Below are 22,794 nucleotides of genomic sequence, written 5' to 3'. Positions count from 1 at the left end.
CCGTAGCCGCGTATAATTTTGAATTGTTAATCCAAATCCGTTACCGCTCAAATCCTTTGTTTTATTATAATAAAAGTAATAATTATATTATCATTACAATGGAGCAGTCTGGTTTGCCAGTTAATGACCTTAGTTGACAAGGCATCATGATCGAATGTCATATTTTTTTTATAAGCTAGTTGGGCCGTGCGGTTCTCCCCTGAGTATATATATGTTCTGTGGTACGGTTTTACTTACAAAAACCCGCAAAAGCAAGTATTTCTAGAAAAAATGTGTTATTCTAGTACGTAGACTATATTATACTCAGGAGCATAGGTGTGAAAATGACTCACATCAGTCATAAATATTTTTTTTCCACAATTAGTATGTGGAAAAAATCTTAGGTATGTGCAGTATGTCAATAATTAGTATTTTACTAGTGTTTTATTTTACGCGAGTATTATACATTTATATAAATCGCGATTAAAATCCGTTAAAATGTTTAATTACTAAAATTACTAAATGTCAATACTTACTTAGTATCATCGGAAAGCATTCTACATTTCTCTATCTATATAATTTTATCTACAGTTAAAATACTTTGATTTTGAATTTGTCGTAGCTATAAAAGTCCTGAGTGGTATATAATTATTATAATTGATTTATTTATATGACTGAACGGTTGGCTTGGTTGGTAACTTGGTAGTGACACTGAAAGAAAGAAAGAAAGAAAGAAAGAAAAAAAAGCTTTATTGCCAACAAAAACTAAGACTATCTAAACACATATTATCTCTGCCTTCCAAGGCAGAGATCGTGGGTTCGATTCCCACCCGGGGCAAATATTTGTGTGATGAACATATTATATACATAATGTTTGCTCTGTGTCTGGGTGGTAATTACTAACTATCTATAGGTATAAGTATTTATTTAAAATTCTATATGTACCTATGTTTATCAGCGAAAGCTTAGTATGGGATCAGATCGTGCCGAGTGTGAAAATTGTCCCGAAATATTTAATTATTTATTTATTTAATTAAAAAATACTCTTGCTATAACATATTTATAGTAGCCATTTTTACCATTCTTCTTATATATAAAAATGAATCGCAAAATGTGTTGGTAAGCGCATAACTCGAGAATGGCTGAACCGATTTCGATAATTCTTTTTTTATTATATTCCTTAAAGTACGAGGATGGTTTTTATGTAGAGAAAACGTAAATATGTACCACGGGCGAAGCCGGGGCGGACCGCTAGTTACATATGAAATTATTTCATTTTTTCCTCTATGTTATTTTCTTCCGTTTCCCGCCATAACTGACATGTATAAATAAATGTTCATTTAGCCACGTTAAGTCCCCGCCAACAATAGACAAGGACAGATATAAGTGGCCACAATATGATATAACGTTAACAATAAGTTTCGTACACAAAAAGATTAAAGATATTAGATTGTAATCTTTTACTTGAGGCGCAAGTTGAGGAAAGGGCGATTTTTAATAAATATTTTCAAGTCTTAGTTCGAAGGTAACAATAAAATAGATATGTTATAAACTAAAACAATTTTTTTATGTTGCTAAATAAAAATTTGTTTTGGTTTTACATTTTTTTTATGTGAGTTTTATTTTCATATATCACTTATTTCTGAAACAGTTACAAAAATTGTACAATGACCACCATGACTATCACCACTTTTCACATTGAATTTGAGTTGCAAAAAGAGCGTGTGTGCGGAGCACACGTGTCAGAAGTGAAACTTCTTTGGCAAGATTCAAAGATACCATTGTCGCCTTACTACATGACGAGACGGTATTGCCATGACGTGAACTTTAAATTTTACTCTCAATGCGCTTCAAGATGTTTTACTTTAAATGAGTATTAAAATAAGTTAAATTTTTAACATTGAATACTGAAGTATATAAAAAGAAGTACATATTAACATTGAATACCGAAGAATAATACACGGTAGAAATGTAGCGACTATATCAATCTCGTTTTTATGTTTTCATGAGAGCACTGGTAATTTTTGTTTCGATTATTTTGTAGATCGTTCTTGTTTTTATTTTGAAGTGAAGTCCCATGTCCCCTAGTGGGGTAAGGGACAGATGCATTATACATCTGTTTCACTGATCGATTTTCTTTAGGGACGAGTAGTCCTACCAGACCAAGACATTTATTTTCTTCGCCTCCACCGGGAATCGAACCCAGGACCCCTCGGTGTTACGCTCACGCGTCAACCACTGTTCCGAGGAGGCGGTGTTTTTATTTTAATAGATATTTATTCGCTTTAAATCTTCAATATGTACCACAAAACAGCAATTTATGTATAGGCTCAGGGCAAATTGCTTAGACCTTCCATTATGCAAAATGCTAAAAAAACATAAGTGGGATTCAGTTTCATGGTGTGATTTTACATTTTTTGCTCGGTTCTATAGTTTTAACATAGCATATTTAGTAAAAATATTTGAGGCGAAAGAATGTATGTTTGGGAAAGAGCAAAAAGTGTTGGACCTATAATACTGAAAGAGCAATCAATGTAGAAGTGTTCGAAAGTTATTTATATGTTTATTGAAGTGAAACTTCTTTATCGGGCTTGGAAAAAAAATTAGTGTAATATTTTTTCGTTACGCGTGACATTTTCCGTTACGCGCCATCTTTTTCTTATCCCTACCACGCGTGTTTCGACGTATTTCTGTATATAGTAAATTATTTTTTGAAAAATATGGTTATAAAGAAGTTTCACTTCTTACGTATATGTACACTAGTACACGCACACATTTTTTTTATTTGTGTTTCATACATGTCGGATTCGTACAATTTTATGCTGTTATGATTTTTATATAATATTGTGACGATTAGAGAAAGATATCATCTTTAAACTCACGACCGATGTAATAAAAAAGGGGGTATAATTTTAACAAATATGGCACTCTCATATATTATAATACTTATGTCCCGCGCTCCTGTTGGTCTTAGCGTTATATACATAGGTTATATAGCCTTATAGCCTTCCTCGATAAATGGGCTATCTAACACCGAAAGAATTTTTCAAATCGGACCAGTAGTTCCTGGGATTATCGCGTTCAAACAAACAAACTCTGCAACTAGTGTAGATTTTAACAAGTAGAACTGGAAAAATAAGTATGGCACTCTCATTCTTCAGATATAAAAAAAAATTATTACGTTAACCGTTAATTGTGTTTTTTTTAATCTATAAATTGTAGAAGACGGTACATTGGGTAATAATGCAAAAGTATACAGATAATTAATAATATTTTAAAATATTTTTGTTAATTCCTTACATCTTCATTAGGCGGGCAATTTCAAGTTCCAGGCAATTTTCCTTGCTTACTTTCTCTTCAATATTTAATATTCAAATACTCTATCTTCTAAATAAAGTAAAATAAAACGTGTTCCTGTCAATTAATATTCGTATAGCACATACAATGGTCGGATACATGAGGTTTTTGCATCGTCAAAATTTTTAGAGACAATAGCGTGGCGCGCGCGTTATCTCCTGTAATCAGGTGTGAGTTGGATTTGTGTGGATATGCCTGTTAAATTTTGAAGTATTTATTATGAATATTACGATAAAAAGGGAATATAAGGCATAAATAGATGATAGTTAAACGAAAAAATATTTTAATTTATAGTTATACTCACTTATAGACAAAACCTAAATGAGTATTTTTTTTACAATACATGTGTATGAGTGATTTCTATTCACAGTTATCGCAATATAAATATATGAAGGCTGGTGTCTAAAATTCTGATAAAACTCGTTAATTGAAGTTTTCAGCTTTAGTTATGTATTTGCACGGTTAATATTGAAGAACTGCACCAATTTTAATGCTAATATAATAGACTAATAGCTAATTTATAAATGTTAAACTAAGCAAGGAGACTGCTCATAAGAACTAGGTACCTTAAACTACTTTAATACAAATACATTTTCACCAACAAAAATATATCTAATAAAAAGGCATATCCATACAAATCCAACGCGTATAATGCACCGGCATATAAGCCTATGCGATACAACGAATCTGTTCAGTCGCTCTTATGTATTGTAACATTTGACCTACATCGCATTATTATTATAAAAAAATACTTCTATTAACGAAAGAAACTAAGTCAAAACATGTATGGGACAGAATAGTATAGACATGCGAAAAATGTACACAAAAATAAGTTAAAATTAAGTGTTTTAAAGGGAATAAGTGCTTGAAGTGTTAGTGTAGTAACATGTCAAATTTGTGCAATAAAAATGAATGTATGTGTGGTGTTTTTTGTCTGTCTGTTCGCTACTGTGATTGGATCTCGGGTAATTCTTGTGGAGAATGCACCAAGTATGTGTTTTTTATTATATTGTTGTGTAGAAGAGATCAAGATAGCTTAGGTACTTATGTATAAGAGTCAAATTCAAATTCAAATTCAAACTCTTGTTTATTTTGGATTTTTTTACTCATGAATAATTTTTTTAAATTGTAACTTATAGTTTTTAACAGAGAAAATCTAACGTATCTCATGCCAAAGTGTCTTTACGAATTGTTATGATTAGTATTTTAGAAACTACCTTATTAAATTTGATAGATCAGTTTTATAGGTTATAGGTTATTGGAAGCGTTCGATAAGATTTGATATTATTTATTGAAATAAAATTTGGCACTATCATAGAGAAACTACAAAAGTACCCAATGTTTTACTTATATTGAAATATATCAGTCGTTTAAGCCCTCCAAAGACATTTTCGCGTTAATAATAAACATTAAATGAAAACGATATGTAAAGAATTGGTCAGATCTAATTTTTAAAAGTAATTTAACCCGTTTAATTTGAAATTATACTAACAACAAGTAGAGCAAAAAGCGGCGAATTCTGATAACATATCAATCAAGCTTTGACACCTTGCTGATTTCTAATTAACGTTGTTGAAGTGTACAATAAAAAATAAATGAAGTAGCCGTAAATAAAGCCATCTGTAGTACATATTTTATCATAATAGGTATCCATAATAATATCACTCTAAAGCCTGTAACAGTTTTGAACTTACAGACGCTTTAGTTTCCCTAAATATATTTTATTATAATACATCTTCAGTTTCATTTTTATTCACATTTTCTTCGCTATGTACGTGGAAATAGCTTAAAACTATATGTAAATTAAATTAATGAATTTATATAGTTACATAGTTTTAAATCTTAAAAAATAAGACCAAAAAAAAATTATGTGTTTGAAGAATTGACCGTAGAGATGTGCTATATGATTAAAATGCCATAATATTACATTTACTTAAATTATTTATTAGCCGACTTTTTTCCAAAGTCCTTTTGATATCTCTATGGAAAATGCATTCTAAAAACAAAAATGATTAAATATGTTTATACATACTAATATTACAAAGCTGAAAAGTTTGTTTGTTTGAACGCGCTAATCTCGGGAACTACTGGTCCGATTTGAAATATTCTTTTCGGTATTAGATAGCCCATTTATCGAGCAAGGTTTTTAGGCTATTTATCATAACACTTAGACCAACAGGAGCGGAGCACTGCGGGTAAAACCGCGGAGTACAGCTAGTATGTAATACAAATGTAACAAATTTTAATACGCATATAAGTAGGTAAGTATTGATTTATCCACTTTTAAAAATTTGACTCGAATGATAAATATTAAAGAGTATCATCAAAACAAAAGCTAAAGAATATTCTTAACATAAAATTTATCGAACTTATTATTTATTATCTTATTATTATCTTATTTTAAGATTACTTTAAAAGACTCTACTATGTATGATTGTTAAAAAATACTACTACTATGTATTGAACACGCGAAAGTTTAAAGAATAGATAAAATTAAGATGTTTAAATTACTATTCTTACACTCATAACGGCTAATCGGATGATATTTGACATAGAGATAAATTATTGTGGTCTGAATTAACACATCATAATAATTATATAATTATTCTGTTGAATTTTTAAGTTGAAGCTCCATTTTTTTATAGTATAAAAATGTCGCTTTTTCTGTCCTTATGTATGCTTAAATCTTTAAAACTACGCAACGGATTTTGATGCGTTTTTTTAAAATAGTGATTCAAGAGGAAGGTTTTAGTATGTAATTTATTAGATTTTAGGCAAAGCGAGCGAAGCCGCGGGCGGAAAGCTAGTAGTAAATAATTCACTTATTTTTACACCATTATAAATGGAGTGTTTTTCAAGAGCCTGTGTTTACACTAGGTTATATAACATTTTAATTGTATAGTGCATTGGGGGAATTTCGGATGAGGGGTAATTTCAGAAAATTGTGAATACCACTATAGAGCATTGCTTTATCGTGAAGGAAGGGCATAAATATATATTATAGGTTTGATATATTAGCATACATATTTGCTTAATCTATCGATAGTTACGTATTAATTTAACATATACGTATTTACCCCGTGGCCGGAATGACCCCAATGCACCTTATACGAATTCATGCAGCTAGTTTTTTTAATGAAATATTTGATTATTTTCCTGTTTCTTACGATTTAAATAAAAAATATTCTTTCATTAGAAAGCTTCGCCATTACTGTGTAAAATAAGTGATGTTTTTTTAGCTGGGTCTATTCCTTCGAAGCCAAATCAAGCTAATAGTACATACATACAATTTATAATCCACACTAATATTATAAATGCGAAAGTAACTCTGTCTGTCTGTCTGTTACTCAATCACGCCTGAACTACTGAACCAATTTGCATGAAATTTGGTATAGATATATTTTGATACCCGAGAAAGGACATAGACTACTTTTTATCCCGGGAAAATGACGCAATCCCGGAAATCCCACGGGAACGGGAACTATGCGGGTTTTTCTTTGACTGCGCGGGCGAAGCCGCGGGCAGAAACCTAGTTACCTATATATTCTCTTAGGTTCTTACAAGGAGGAAATAAATGAGTCAATGGGTCATTTTTTATACCGTAATTAATGACCCATTTGCAACTATTATAAGTTTTTGTGTGCCGTCAGGATACAGTAAATCAAAGTCATTTGGGTTCGGATGATGTCATGTTAATTATGTAGCGCCAAATAGTTGGAATTTACATAGAAGTAGAGTTTTGAAAATGACTCATTAAAATTCAAATCATAATACATAATATCTCTTTCTGTTGGACAACTAATAATTTTTTATTTATATAATTAAGTACCATATTCTGTTAGATTCCGGATACCTTAAAACTACTTCATCAGTAAAGTTGATTTTAATTTCTAATAAATAATTCATCTTAATTCATAATCAATGATATAATAATATATAACAATGATTCATTGATTGATTAATAATATAATATAATAATAATTCAAGTTATAATTCTTATTTTCATTTTTTCTTCATTTAGTAGGGTGGATTGTGACTTTATAGCCCTTACATTCTAATTTATAGGTACTGATGTTTGATTACTCTTAAACCATTTTTTAATACCTTTTTCGTATCTTTCAGCGTGTTTTCGCCGTGTACTAGCAGGTCGGAGAGCTCTACGAAGTCACGTGAGAAGGGTAGTTGATTGCGAACGCCTGGAGGACTGTAGACGGGAATGCGCTACCGAGAGGCGATTTCATTGCGAGAGCTTTAATTATAGGTAATTATTTATTTATGTATGGTAGTAAATGTATTGTATGTGTGTAATGTGATTGGAGAATTCGTTTTTCATTGATGTAAATATTGTAAAGTTGTGGACCTTATGTTGAGCCTTGTGGTATCCCTATATTGTTTAAGCAAGGATTTTAAAGAAATATATTAGTGTGTTTTACTAGCTGAAATGAAAGCTTCTTAGTGATATAGAAAAGCATAGAAATGCCTACAAATAACAAAATAATTAAATTCGATTCAATAGGCTTCTAACTTGAAAATTGGTTAATTAGACGTTCATAAATTATGACATAACGTTATATTATTGTGTTCAAAACTTTACTCTTCATCATCAGGGTTTTGAATCTAGGGTACCTTGTCATTATTCAGTACATTAATTTAAGAGTTCTAAATACTCAAACTAAAAGGTAATCATTACCCTCTCTGTATCTGCGATGTATCGCTGCAAGATCTCACAAACACCATGAAACCAGCCATTAATAAAGCAAAAAAGAACCTTGTTCATGCTACAGAATGTACTAATATTAACATTTTATGAAGTAATGCTCTCACGTCATGTTCACACGATTGTTCATGTTTCCTAGTTCGCATTTTTGGTGACCACGTATTGTTATTAAAATTTTAAACCTCAAGGTCTGTAGACCGAAACATTTTGGTTGATGTTTGTTTGTATGAATGCGGATTTGATATTGGTTGGTATTTGTTTCTCATAGGTTTGGAATAATCAAGGATTATAGTGGTGAAAAAATATCTTTGACCGTCATTTAAATAGCTTATTCCTATGTAGTTTAAAAAAACAGTTTGTATCGTACGAAGTTCCTTGTTCAATCCAGTGAAATACTCAACTTAAATGTTCAAAGAATATGACTTAATTGTACGAGGAATAATTCGGTTGAATGTTTATTTTTGATAGTTATAAATTATTTGACCCATTTAAGAAATACTTGTCTTACTAGTAACTATCTACTATCAGAATGCAAATATTAAAAGAATTGTAAAAAGTTATATTGTTAGATAAACGTATCTATAGCTTACGTCAATCTCATACATTCGTAGTCTATTCTATTGAACGCTACGCTAACAGAAAGCCACTTGACTAGGGGGGCAGAACAGACAGATATATCTGATCATCTGAACGAGAGATGCTAATGTTGATTCATTATATTATAAATTTTAACACATAGCGCTTTAAGTTTAGAGTACCTACTCTATCTGTAGCCCTACAAAGTTACATATATATTCTGTTTTATCCAATTACGGATTTTATAATAGTGTGTAATCCGTCTCTCAAAATTCATAATTTTGTCATTTATATTGCTACTCACAGACTGGCAAATGCTGTATTACTATAGAAAATTATTTCAAAAAGCTATAAGAATTAGGTGATATTATTTGAAGAACAGACCTGCCGAAAACAAATATCATAATTATAAAAATTGTTCAAGCTATTTCACATGAATTTGATCTCAATCACATGCCATCAATTTCTACAGATGCATATATTATAAGCATGTCTTAATAATAGGGCAGTGAACTAAGATATCGAATCATAGTGAAGTCCCGTGTCCCCGTGGTGGGGTAAGGGGCAGATGCATTATTCATACATCTGTTTCACTGATCGATTTTCTTTAGGGACAAGTAGGTGATCAGCCTTCTGTGTCCTGCCAGACCGAGACATTTTTTTTTCTTCGTCTCCACCGGGAATCGAACCCAGGACCCCTCGGTGCTACGCTCACGCGTCAACCACTGTACCAAGGAGGCGGTCAAATATATCGAATCATAGAACTATGTAAATGCAATACAATAATCTTCTGTCCTTCTATATCTAAATCCACTATTTTTACTCCAACGTACTACGTTAATAATTAAGCTATTAATTACCACCGGTTCGACCTCGGGTCAGCGCAATCAGCACGGAATCATCTGCATTGTATTGTAGCCTTGCGCGAGCGCAGATACGTATTCAGGAAGGAGTATGGCTCCCTGCTTATGGTTATAGATTTGGCCTTTAATGGTTAGATTAATAATTTTGCAGTTAAAAACTTTATCCACAATCACGTTAGATAGAATGATAACTACCTTAGAGACGTTGGTAAGGTCTTCAACGGTTAAGGAAAATTTAAAAATATGTATTCTCATAGTTATTCATTCCAAAACCTAGTAAAAACAAGATAATTTATCGAGAAAAGAATTTATTTACAAGCAGGAAACAAATGAATTATTTGGTCATATTTTTAGACACTCTTTAGCATTCAAGTTTTAAGATTCACCTAAATATGCACAACATATTATTGTAGGAAAAGATTTTCTAGTAAAACCAAGTAGTAAATCCAGCCCTGTATTAAACGAGTAATAGCAATAATTTGCATAAAGACGGCTTCCATATGACCCACATACACCTTTGCTATAAACACCATAATTGGGACACTCTCAAGGCAACGCATTGTGATCTCTCGTTATTTTATCTAGCTTGATAATTTTTATGTTAATCATTTCCCGAATTAGTAAGATTTGTAGTTTCATTGCATATATATATATATTAGTCATAATAGAGTTATAAACTTAGGTGTATTGTAGAGATAGCTCTCGAAGCACAAAAATTAAATAAATGTTATTTGTTGCTTTCAAAAACTGATTATTTTATGCATAAAAAAAGTAGTACAGAAAATACGAGTAGCGTTAAGTTTAGAACAAATAGAGTGAGCTGAAAATTACAGTTTTAAAAAAGATAAAATGTTTTAGTGGAAATCAGTAGAATCCCAATAATTATTGATAAGTATGTTCTCATTCTTTCAGATTAGACCCAACATTTCGCGGTAAAGGACTTTGCGAATTGATGACCAAACCCATAGAAGCGTTTGACATACGTCACGACTTTGTAGACGACAAAGACTACGATTTCTACGAACTTGACCGAAATAGTTTGGAACCCAATTGCCCAGAAACTCTCAGAGGTCCAGGGCTCTTGCATTCTGGTTTTTTATCCTCAAAGCCGAAGGGCAGTGAACGGGTAGATTGGTATGAAGCCGGGTATAAAGGGTACAATAGGTATGATGAAAAACAGCACTACACTCAGCATAAGCGGTATGAAGACCAGTTTTATGTGCCGTATCAGATTGGTAAGTTTTAAGAATAAAGGAGTACATATTTGATTGGATAATTTGTGTGATTAATTTTAACTTTAACTGTTTTTTTTTAATGCGAAGCTCACCTTAATAGTAATGGCACTGATGATAAATAAACCAAAATTTATTTTCATTTAAAAATTTCGAACATTGTACCAATAGAATACCAAAGATGATAGAATGCTAGAATACTAAATACTAGAATACTTATACTATAGATAATAATAATAGAATACCAAAATTTCTCTTGAAACTTTACCCGTTAAATATAAGGTCAATGTAGCAATTGTGACAATATATCTCTATAACTAAGAAAACAAAATTAACATTTATATTATATTCATTTAAAATAATAGAAGAAGTTGATTTACCATACATCAATACTATTTTATAGGAATAAGTAGAAGCGACGAGAAAGAAACGTCCAGGCCATACAATCACTATAGCCATCACGATTCACATTACAAGAACCAAAACCACAAATCCTATAGTCATTGGGGGCTTGCTGATACAAAGTACTATGGGGTAAAACATGGCACAAATACAGACTTTGATTACCAAAGTTTAGGCAAAGGGCACTTCGATTATCAAAGTTTAGGCAAAGGGCAGGATCAGGGATATGGTTATGGGTGGAAGAAGGGCCGGTGGAACTCCTCGGGGGAAAGTTGGAGTAGGTGGGATGAGATTGGCAGGATCGATGATGGGGATGAGGTGAAAGGTGAGTGAAAACAATATTTTATACCATATTTTAAACGTTGTGTAACTTATAAAATACATTTTTGTGTCTGCATTTACAAACATATAATCTGATACAGTCCAATTTGTTCAATACAGAATTAAACTCTAGTTATTTGTCCTTAAATATCACTTACTAAATTACAAATATTTTCGAAAATCGGCGAGTGGCTTCAATTGCAATTTACACTTTATTTAGTGCAGTAATATTCAAAGTCTTGTATTAGAAATATATTATTATTAAGCACATGGCGTTTATTAACTTCAATTTTATTTATTTTTCCAATGATAACATTTTAAATTAGTAATAACATCCACACAACCCGTCTGCTTATCCTGTCGCAGCGCGAGCAAGTATCTCGCGACCTGTTGCGACACTCACATTTATTTTTATTCTTTTTGAAGTGAAAACTTCTTTAGCAGCGTTGAGCACTTTTTCTGTAATGGGTATAAAATGTTAAACTCGCGTCAGGACACGTGACCTGATCGAAAAAGCGTAAGACGGATACCATTCCAAAATATCAAACATGCTCAACGTTAATAATCAAGTTTTCACTTCTGCCGGCACTTCCGGAGTGCAACCCGTCTTTTTTTATTGAATATATCTGCAGTTCTGGTCCAATTTTATCTATTTACACATACAAATGACAATTTTATCCATTTATCAAATTTATTCATTCATAAATTTTATTCATTTATCAATTATTTTATATAATATATACGTAAATGTATTTATATTAAAACCCCGATAGACTGCTCGTCCCGTCGCAGCGCGGGCATGTCTCTCGCGGCGGGCGCGGTGCGCCGCTCGCTGTCCGCGCGGAGCGTGCTCGACTGTGAGGCGGCGTGCTTCGCGGAGAGAGAGTTCAAGTGTGTCTCGTATAGTTACAAGTGAGTGTGTGTCTGAACACCACAGACTGGAGTATTTATTGAAGTGAAACTTCTTTATCGGAGTTGGAAAAAAATTTAGTTTAACATTTTTTCGTTACGCGTGACATTTTTCCGTTACGCGCCATCTTTTTCTTATCCCTACCACGCGTGATTCGACGTATTTCTGTAAAGTTGCATATAGTAAATTATTTTTTGAAAAATAAGGTCATAAAGAAGTTTCACTTCTTACGTGTGTACACTAGTACACGCACACATTTTTATTTATTTGGTCAAAGTGTGTCTTGTATAGTTAAGAGTGAGTGTGTGTCTGCACATGTACACAGACTGAAATATTTATTATTTATTTGTTCAAAGTGTCTCGTTGTCAAGTTAGTGGGTTTTATTTATGTATTTATTTTTTTAAAGTTTATCTCGTAGGTATAGTTAGTTACAAGTGAGTTTGTGTGAACGATTAAAAAATAGATTGATAGACATTTTTTTGTCAAATTTATACTTTTATATTGTTATTAGCGGTTTGGGTTGGTAAAGTTAAACGAAATATCATAAAAAAATCATTTATTGATTAAAAAAAATAAACGTTACAAAGTTTTCGATTAAAGCAGTATAACATAAAACTTACAGGTAATCTTAAAAAATAATGAATAACCTACTATATATATTAAAAAATCTATTCATTTTTAATCTTTGCAATTTAAAACCCTTTTTAGAATAACTCTCATAGTTATTAATTGACACTTAAACAAACTCCACAGGTACTCCAGTCCATCATCAGACAACTGTTTCCTCAGCGAGCGACCTTACAAAGCTCTACAGATGTCAGCTGATACTGGCTCCGATGTATACGCGATGCCGCAGCATTCAGGCTGCCATACTGTTAGCACTAAACCTTGGGTGGAAAGTGGTAAGTGATGAAGAACTGACAATGTGGGTAGAGTGGTGAGTAGACTTGACTATGTAGGTGGAAAGACTTGACTCAAACTGAAACATTTATTTATTCAATTAGACTTATTTTAGAAGCACTTTCGAATCGTCATCACATATTTTTAACATTTACCTAACTAACAAAGTACGGCGTTGCAAGTGTTAAAGACTTGACTGAATGTGTAGGTGGAGTGAAATACTAGTTCATAATGAAGAAATAACTGACAAGGTATGTGGAATGGCAAAAAAAGATTTGACTGACTACATAAAGACTCGATTAACGACGCAGGTAGAGTGAAAGATTCGACTGAATATGTAGGTGGAGTGGTAAGTGATGAATGGTACATGAAAAAGACTTGACTGATTGCATAGATAGCATGGTAAGTGATAAATACTCGACTATCGACTTAGGTGGAGTGGTAAGTGTTACAAACTCGACTTAAAAAATACTGCAAATATGCAAAACAAAACCTATTCTTTTCTTTATATTTTATAATGTTTATTCAAAAACACATTAATATTCGATAATTTACAGTGAATTCTTAATAGTGTTATATCTATTTTTAACAACACTATGATGAATATTCACAGAATGTTTCTGGCACGTCCGTTCCGGGTCCGCCATATCTGGTTCCGCGGCTAAAGCGGCGCTCACTGTGAGCGGACTTGGTGCTTGTGAAGCGGAGTGTATCAGAGCTTATACGTTCTTCTGTAGGGGATTTAGTTTTAGGTGATGTATTGATTTATTGACTTTTATTTGTTATTGATAAAGTTTTGGTCATTTAGGTGATGTGTTGTTTTAATGTATTTTATTTTTGTTTAGTTTTAGGTGATGTATTGATTTGTTATCCTTTAAATTGTTCTGATTGGTTATCAATTTTGTAGTGTTTTGTTTGGAAATAAATTTTATATGCTGGAGATTAATAAATTATAATTATAGTCATTTCTAGTTCATTTGAGGGGTGGGCGCAGGTATCTGTAGCACAGTTTTTACTAACACAGATACCGGAGTTCCTCCTATTTTTATTGTATAATTTTTCAAATAAGTTTATGATATTAACTTTATGTGTAACTTTATGTGTTATTTAGCTGAATAAATGAAATGAAATGAAATGAAAATGAAATTATTAAGAACTTTATGTTAGTTTTGTTGCTTAAATCGTGACTTTCCTATGTTGGTTTCTATATGGTAAATAATAATCTGCAATTAAATTTCAGTAAAAAAATGTACAATTTTTAAACGCATTCGAAAACGTTTGTATTATAGGTAATATTAAAATAATGTCATTACACAGGTTCGAAGCACCAACAATAGGTGATGACCTAGCAAACTGTATCCTCACATCATCACCACCCACATCCTTAGATCCAGGGGGTGTTGGGGGTGTTGGGGGTGGTCTACATGCTGCAGCCCATGAGCTATATGCTCGTGGTAATTATGGGAGGGGATGCGAACCAGCGCTGTATGATGATGTACAGCATAAGGACGCACGTAAGGATTTTTGGATTGTTTGAAATCTATGAATATGAAAAATATTATAATTTTAGATAAATGTGTAGTTTTTTAATAGTATTTATAAAATATATTTTTTTATTAATAGTTTAATAGAGTATATTAAAATACATATTTCAAAATAAATACTGTAAGACCTAATATAGATCCTTGAGTGACCCCATTCCTAATTATGCATTTCAACCATATAATTAAATCTAAAATAACAATATTCTTAGTTTTTTTTCCCTACTTTATTTCATTTTTTCACACACTAAAATCAACTAACCTTTTCTTAACGATTTTATAACAAAAAACAACACATATACAACGTTATAGAATGCTACCAACAATACGACGTCTCACTCTATTACTATTGACCTGATACTGATCCTTGAGTAACCCCATTCCTAATTATGCTATTCAACCATATAATTCAACCACTTTTACTTATGAAAATGCTTTTTTCTCTACTTTATTAATTTTTTTAACACACATTGAAAACAATTGATGACTGACCGGTTGGTTTGGTTGGTAGTGGCCCTGCCTTCCAAGCCATCGTGGGTTCGATTCCCACCCGGGGCAAATATTTGTGTGATGAACATAGATGTTTGCTCTGTGTCTGGGTGTTAATTATCTATATAAGTATTTATTTAAAAATTATATATGTATGTTTATCCGCCATCTGGTTTCCATAACACAAGCGAAAGCTTTGTATGGGATCAGATTGTGCCGTGTGTGAAAAATGTCCCGAAATATTAATTTGGTTTTTTTCTTTTTTAATTGCCCTACTTTTAACGATTTTTCACTTATAATACCACAAGAGCTTTAAAATTATCGGGTATTTTCCGAAAGGAGTCAAGTTTTTCAGGTTAAAAAAACATGAGCGCGAAGCGCGAGTGATTTTTCCTAAAAAACTTGACGACTTTATTTGTTTGCAGGGAACCTTGAGGGAAATGCCAGATAATTTTAAAGCTCGTGTGGTATTCGGGGGATTATTTTTCCGTCCCAAATGTCGGCCAATAATTTCACAATTGAATTGAACCTGTCAGTTTGACGTCAACGACCAGAGAAAATTTTCAAAAAATTATCAGTATAATACCATGTAGGTTGTACCACGTGACGTCGAATGGTGCAATTCTATTGGTCGATATTTGGGTCGGAAAAATAATCACCAAAAACCTATACACAACGTTAAAAAAACCTTTATACAACGTTATAGAATGCTACCTCCAATACGACAACTCAGCGAAGCTAACCCACAGTGCGGTCCGCGGGCAAGCGCGAGTGAGAGACGATAGAGCGTGCGGGAAAGCGTGTACTGATGCACCGTTTAGGTGTTTGAGTTTTTCTTTTGCGTGAGTATTTTTATATAAGTAAAGGTTTAGTTTTAGGTTTAGTTTTTTTTTGTAAGTTATAATTTATATATTTAACTAAATTGTGTGGCTTGTTAAAAGTTTTTCTTCAGTTTTATTAGAAATGTATTATCATTTATGTTACTCATTATTACAACATGGAATATTATTCCATTCTAATATTTATTAGGTACGTTTCGAGTGAAATATTAATAAATTTTAAAAGGGTTTTCTGGTGATTTTTTTGTCATTTTTGTATTTTTCAGTAGAATATTTTTTTTTGTGTATTGACGATTCGAATATCAAATTAATTATTAAATTATCTTTTATCACACTGTTGTCTTGTATTGTTTTAGTGCCAACGCACCCCCAGACACAGATAACTGCTTATTATCAGAAATACGTCTTTTTGACTTACAACGAGGTGTCGATTATATTCCTTCTTCAGACGATCTGTTGTTCGCATTTGATCTATTTAATGGTCAATGTTGGCGAAAAGTTTATGGACAGCATGAGTGAGTGTTATTTATTTATTTTTTATTTGCTTTTGAATGTTTTTTCATGGCTTTTAAATACATAGATTGTAATGAAAAACATGTTAAGGTTACTAAAATACATTGGTGAATTGATATATTGGTAAACCGCATTCAAATCGGTTGATTTTTGAGCACGAACAAACAAATAAAAAAAAATGTTATTTTTATAAAAATTGTTTCTATTGCGTCAGTAAAGATCCCCAATAATAGTTTTAGACGAGTAACATTTTTATTATATTTTTTTCAAGAGTACCAAATTTTGAAATACCACACCCTCTCAATCCTACAATAGAAGAACATTATCCAGGAACCCGACCTGATCCACCTTCAGCGCCTGGTAAGTTTTAATACTTTAGAATATACATTTTTTTAATATTAAATATTTCTCTTGATTTCTCGTCCCATGAATAGTCTCTAAATATGCTTGTTACCTTTTGTTGTGTTTTGTTTAAATTAATATACAACAAGGTGTACCATTTCTTTTTATAAAAATAAGATATGACGTTTACTGTGTATGTAAATCTTTATAATATAAAAATTAATCCCAAAATGTGTTGGTAAGCGCATAACTTGAGAACGGCTGAACCGATTTCGTTAATTCTTTTTTTATTATAACTCAAACTCAAACTCAATCAATCACTCACTCAATCGCGAATCCGGGGCGGACTGCTAGTATTATATAATATTATATGTAAAAGGATAATATATAAATTCAATTTACTAGACTAATAATATGTAGAAATATAATATGTTAAAGGATATATTACTGCAATTTATATAACCTGTTTATTTTGATTTCAGAAACATACATAACTGGACCGAGCGGTCCTAGTTACCCATCTGGACCATCTAAACCTATAGAATCTGGTTACAAACCCATCTATGAACCTATCCCGAGTTATATACCCGATAGTGGTCCAAGTGGTCCAAATAAACCTAGTTATGGACCTAGCTTTATACCTGATAGTGGTCCAAGTGGTCCAAATAAGCCAAGCTATGGACCTAGCTACTTACCCGATAGTGGTCCTAGTGGTCCTATTTCAGGTTCAAATAAACCTAGCTATGGACCTAGCTACTTACCTGACAGTGGTCCAAGTGGTCCAACCGGACCTTACGTACCCAGTTCGTATGAACCGTCTGGACCTATACCAGAACACGAACCCGTAAGACCAATACGACCTGATATAGGTCCTATTCGACCTATAGGTCCAACTGGGCCTATAGACACTGGTCCAAAACCATATCCAGATTTTGATTATAAGCCTAGTTACAAGCCGGTACCAGAACCATATAAACCTATACGTAAACCGTACAAACCGTACGAACCAGGTTTCAGACCAGGTTATGAAACCAAACCTGGTTATTTGCCGGAGAAACCAAGTTATAGGCCAATAGAAAGGCCATATGTTAAACCAACACGACCTAATTTGGTTGGAGGCAGTGATGAATTGAGTAAGTGTTGTATTTTTCTATATTTTTGTAAATAATGAATGAATGAATGAATACTCTTTATTGTACATAAACTGAAATACAGTTTGTTACATGGTTGAGATAACTTATGATGAACAATGAATGAACTTATGATATAAAAAACTTATAATATAAATAGGTACACAAATACACACACTGACACACACACACACACACACATTCTTATTTTAACTTCAATTGAAGAGGCACATTTTTTTTGCTTGTTACTGTTTATTTATTTTTTTACTGTTTATTATATCCCTTTTATAAAATTTTCATCAGGATTCTACACTACTATTATCGATATATTAATTTCATCATATTTTAATGGCGTCCAAATAATACATTATTTGGTGTAGTACAATTTTAAAGGGGTTTAGTTTCTTTTAAAAATAATTATTTTGTAGAGCTTAATGTCTTGTATTGCTTGCGAACAGCGAGAGATAGAGTGAGATGGAAGTCTTTAGAGGAGGTCTTTGTCGAAAGACAAACTGTTAATTGAAACCCATTGATAAGATAGAAGAAGCCATACGAAAGTAATTGTTTAAGAAAATTTTAAATATTTTCTGTAAAAGATACTAAAGTTGTAACAAATTGTAATCCATACTAATATTATAAATGCGAAAGTAACTCTGTCTGTCTGTCTATTACTCAATCACGCCTAAACTTCTGAACCAATTTGCATGAAATTTGGTATGGAGATATTTTGATACCCGAGAAAGGACATAAGCTACTTTTTATTGCGAAATATGTACCACGGGCGAAGCCGGGGCGGACCGCTAGTCAGTAATAAAGGCTTGTTTTATTTTAATTAATGTCTTGACTTTAATTTCACTTACAATAGTACCATCATCATCATGGCGTCACTACACTGTATCTGGTTTCCCTTGCCGACGTGGAACTACTTGCGAACAAAACCGGGTCGCGGGGCACTGGGCGTGTGAACCTGAAGGGGGAGAGATTGGTGAGTTTTGGGGGGGAATTACCTTTAGGGAGGTGGAGGGGGTTATTTATAGTATCATCAATATAGAGTAGTTATGGGGGCGCATAAAGCAAAATAACCAATCTTCTATTAGATGATACGTGTAATATGCAAGACCAAATCTAAAAAATAAAATATATATCAAACTAGATGATATGTTCAACGATTCTGTTTAATCAAAAACATAAAATATTTAAATTTACTCGATAAAAAAAAATCACCAAGTTAGCTCTAATTTTCACACTTTTACGTTTTCTACTTGACATGGTAATACTTATTATGATTTTTTTTTCATAAACAATTATATTAAAACATTTGCAAGATATTTGTCAGAGCATTTTGTGTAATTGCTTTTAGTTTTGGTTTTATCTGCGATAAACCACTTTTGGCGCTCTTTTTTTCTCGAGATAAACGTTTGATTTTGTCACGATGCTCTGACAAATATCTTGCAAATGATTTAATATAATTGTTTATGAATAAAAAATCATAATAAGTATTACCATGTCAAGTAGAAAACGTATAAGTGTGAAAATTAGAGCTAACTTGGTGATTTTTTTTTATCGAGTAAATTTTAATATTTTATGTTTTTGATTAAACAGAATCGTTGAACATATCATCTAGTTTGATATATATTTTATTTTTTAGATTTGGTCTTGCATATTACCTACACGTATCATCTAATAGAAGATTGGTTATTTTGCTTTATGCGCCCCCTTATGACTGTGGCGAATTTGGGAGGAAAATTGTGTTTGAGACATAAACAGTTATCAAGCAGGAAAATTTATAGCACTACTTACATTTCGAAAACATTAATTTGACCGTTAGTTTTATTGTTTATTATTATTAATCGTTCGTGTTCAGTTTAAATTTCCCTTTAACTTTATTACAAAGTGAAAAAAAGGAAAAATTTGAACCTACGACAGCACTAATTTGGATAGATTCAATTGATTCAGTAATAGATAAACTTGAGGATAAAAAATGTAGGCGTAAACATTCTTGAAAATATGATAAAAAAAAAAATATGAAAACGTGCCTTAATTTTCTATCACAGGTTCATGGGACTATTGCTGTGCCCCAACTCATAGGTGCGGTTATAGCGAAGGATTTAGAAAACCTTGGTAAGTATAGATCGAAAAATTTTTTTAATAGTTCATTGGTTTATAATTCAGTTGTTGTTGCAAAGAGTGAGGATTCGAATCACATATTGTGTGGTGAAATCATGTCGAAATGTACCTATATGTTATTTGTTTTTGTAAATTTTAACAATGATAATATTATACAAGTGATATGTAAATGATCATTCTAAAAAGAGAATTTTCAACTTAATGTAAGTAATTTGAAGTCATCAAGTTCCAATTAAACATACATTATGTAGATACTAGATAGGATATAGAAATAAAACACACGACATCCAACATAATATCATTTATTATAAAATTAATAGTCTCTGTATTATTTATTTAATATTAAATAATAATGAAATACAGGTGTTACGTCGGTCCATCAGACGAACAATGGCGTCCTTGCAGCGAGAAATATTATCCATACCATCAACACAATGTGCCGCATCCATCGCTCGGACATCGCGGTAAGAAATGCTTCTGCATTTACATCAAACGAACTCATCTAACCCCACTATATCATTTTTTACTTATTCTTAAACCTATAGATATTAGCATTTGACAAAATTGAAGGTTTAAATGTGTAACTATAAGCTTTCTGCTTTAGTAAAAATTATCCATGTGCATTTACATCAAACGAGCGAATGCTCATTCTAACAAAATTCTTCTAGTGTAAATAGGTATACAGAATTCTTTCGTTGTTCTTAGTGCGTTCGAAAAGATTCTATGCAATGTTCTAATACTGAACAACACTGAACACGAGTTTTCGTTTACACTGAAAGATCACGAAAGAATGATCTCTAGCTCTACGTTCATTTGGTGTGAATGCACCGTGAGAATAAAATATTTTAAATTGTTTATCACTACGGAAAATCTTTTTATAATTGTAATAATTATTAACTTTTCTATCTGCAGAAGCGATTCGTCCCCGTCCAGATGGACAACCAAACAAACCAACAGACAGAGTCCGTCCCGGGCCATACTTGCCAGAGGGAGATAGGAAATATTGGGACGATTTGTACAAAAATGGACCACAAGCGTATTATGATAAGTACGGGAATCCTTTGCCAGGTATGGAAAAACAATTATTTAGCTTGCATATAAATTAAATACAAATTTTCAAACATTTAAATTAGATTTTTGTCTTATTTAATTTTATCACTTTAAGGTGTCAAATAACTTGAGTTAAAGAAATTAATAAATCTAGTTTTAAAATCTTTAAATTCAAAGAAGTTATCGTAAAAAAGCAAATTGTATCAATTCTATTTCCCATCTTCTCGATTTACTCTCTTACATTAAACACTGCATCAAAGCCAAAAAATTAAAAAAAATAATCATGCAATCTAAAATTATTCATTATGTATTTGTTCTATTATGAGTCCACTTTTTCTGTGTTTCTATGTATAGTAGGAGAGCCCGTGGGAGATCATCCTTTACCGATCTGATAACCAGATGAGATGTATTTTTTATCAAATATTTTTTATAAACAAATATGCCTATAATTGCTTGCCTATTGAAAAGTGGTCAAGGCATATTCTGTGTATCAGAAACAATCAGTCAAATAAACATTTGGTTATCAAAAGTATGAAGGTGATGAAAAAAAAATCGATGAAAGTTAATTTAATTAAAAATAGCCATGACCACTTTTCGATAGGCAAGCAATTATAGGCATATTTGTTTATAAAAAATATTTAATAAAAAATACGTCTCATCTGTTTATCAAATCGGTGAAGGACGATCTCCCACGGGCTCTTAGACCAATAAATTTTGTGTGCAATTAAGTAATGTATTTACCTATTCTATATCTAATATCAATTATATATTTATCACCAATATAATTATAATTTTTTATGTATATCTATAATTATTTATCATCAGGCTACACCCGCGTACCAACAGAAAGTCGTCCCCACATAAAATACGAACGCAATCCTCCACGACGAGGGTCTGGTAACTGGGTCCCAGTGCATTATGATGACGAGCCTCAAGCTGCTGGTCTTGGGGTTCCTAGGTATTTAATTCTAATCTTTATTTATATATTGAAAGAAACTTCTTTAGGCGCATTAAGAGTAAAATTTCAAGGTCATGGCAATACCGTCACGTCATGTAGTAAGGCGACGATTTTGGTATATTTTAATCTTGCCAAAGAAGTTTCACTTCTGACAAGTGTGCTCGGCACACACGCTCTTTTTTATATTTCTTAACAATAAAATCTTCTACGACAATGTTCTGGTAACCGGGTCCCAGTGCAATATGATGATCAGCCACAAGCTGCTCGTCTTGGTGTTCCTAGGTAACAATAATTGTTATGTACTTATATGTTTTTACAATTTCTTTAAATTATATGAATAAAACACATTGGCATGTAAATATGGTAATAAACACAGCTCCTCATAGTTAATAACAATGGTTTAGTTCAAATACAGTTAATTCATAACTTATTTTATTTTGTGTTAATTATTTTAGTGTCTTATTTTTTACCATATCTTAAGGAATGTTATAAGGAATGATTTTAATTTTAGAAGTTTTAAGAAGGTTTGTTGATATTGTTATCATCG

The 22,794-nt window shown here is 32.1% G+C and overlaps 1 protein-coding gene across 1 annotated transcript in view; it reads left to right on the top strand.

Moving 5' to 3' along the window:
* LOC149476348 (uncharacterized) overlaps positions 1-22,794 on the top strand; it is a 30,290-nt gene that overhangs the window by 6,032 nt on the left and 1,464 nt on the right. Inside the window, exons 4-19 of the mRNA XM_089712103.1 lie at positions 7,459-7,597; positions 10,405-10,727; positions 11,128-11,451; positions 12,221-12,359; positions 13,112-13,260; positions 13,872-14,010; positions 14,576-14,772; positions 15,995-16,130; positions 16,484-16,642; positions 16,912-17,000; positions 17,465-18,115; positions 18,978-19,097; positions 20,167-20,233; positions 20,603-20,703; positions 21,152-21,307; positions 22,115-22,247. Of these exons, the coding sequence (XP_089568229.1) occupies positions 7,459-7,597; positions 10,405-10,727; positions 11,128-11,451; positions 12,221-12,359; positions 13,112-13,260; positions 13,872-14,010; positions 14,576-14,772; positions 15,995-16,130; positions 16,484-16,642; positions 16,912-17,000; positions 17,465-18,115; positions 18,978-19,097; positions 20,167-20,233; positions 20,603-20,703; positions 21,152-21,307; positions 22,115-22,247 (3,022 nt within the window). The remainder of the gene's footprint in view (positions 1-7,458; positions 7,598-10,404; positions 10,728-11,127; positions 11,452-12,220; positions 12,360-13,111; positions 13,261-13,871; positions 14,011-14,575; positions 14,773-15,994; positions 16,131-16,483; positions 16,643-16,911; positions 17,001-17,464; positions 18,116-18,977; positions 19,098-20,166; positions 20,234-20,602; positions 20,704-21,151; positions 21,308-22,114; positions 22,248-22,794) is intronic.

The sequence above is a fragment of the Colias philodice genome, chromosome 28, assembly GCF_061535455.1.
Source record: "Colias philodice isolate Cphi_HAF_F1 chromosome 28, ilColPhil1 Martin Lab GWU primary, whole genome shotgun sequence".
NCBI classification, from domain to species: Eukaryota; Metazoa; Arthropoda; class Insecta; order Lepidoptera; family Pieridae; genus Colias; species Colias philodice.
The sequence above is the reverse complement of the archived record's forward strand: the minus strand, read 5'-3'. Positions and strand labels throughout refer to the sequence as shown.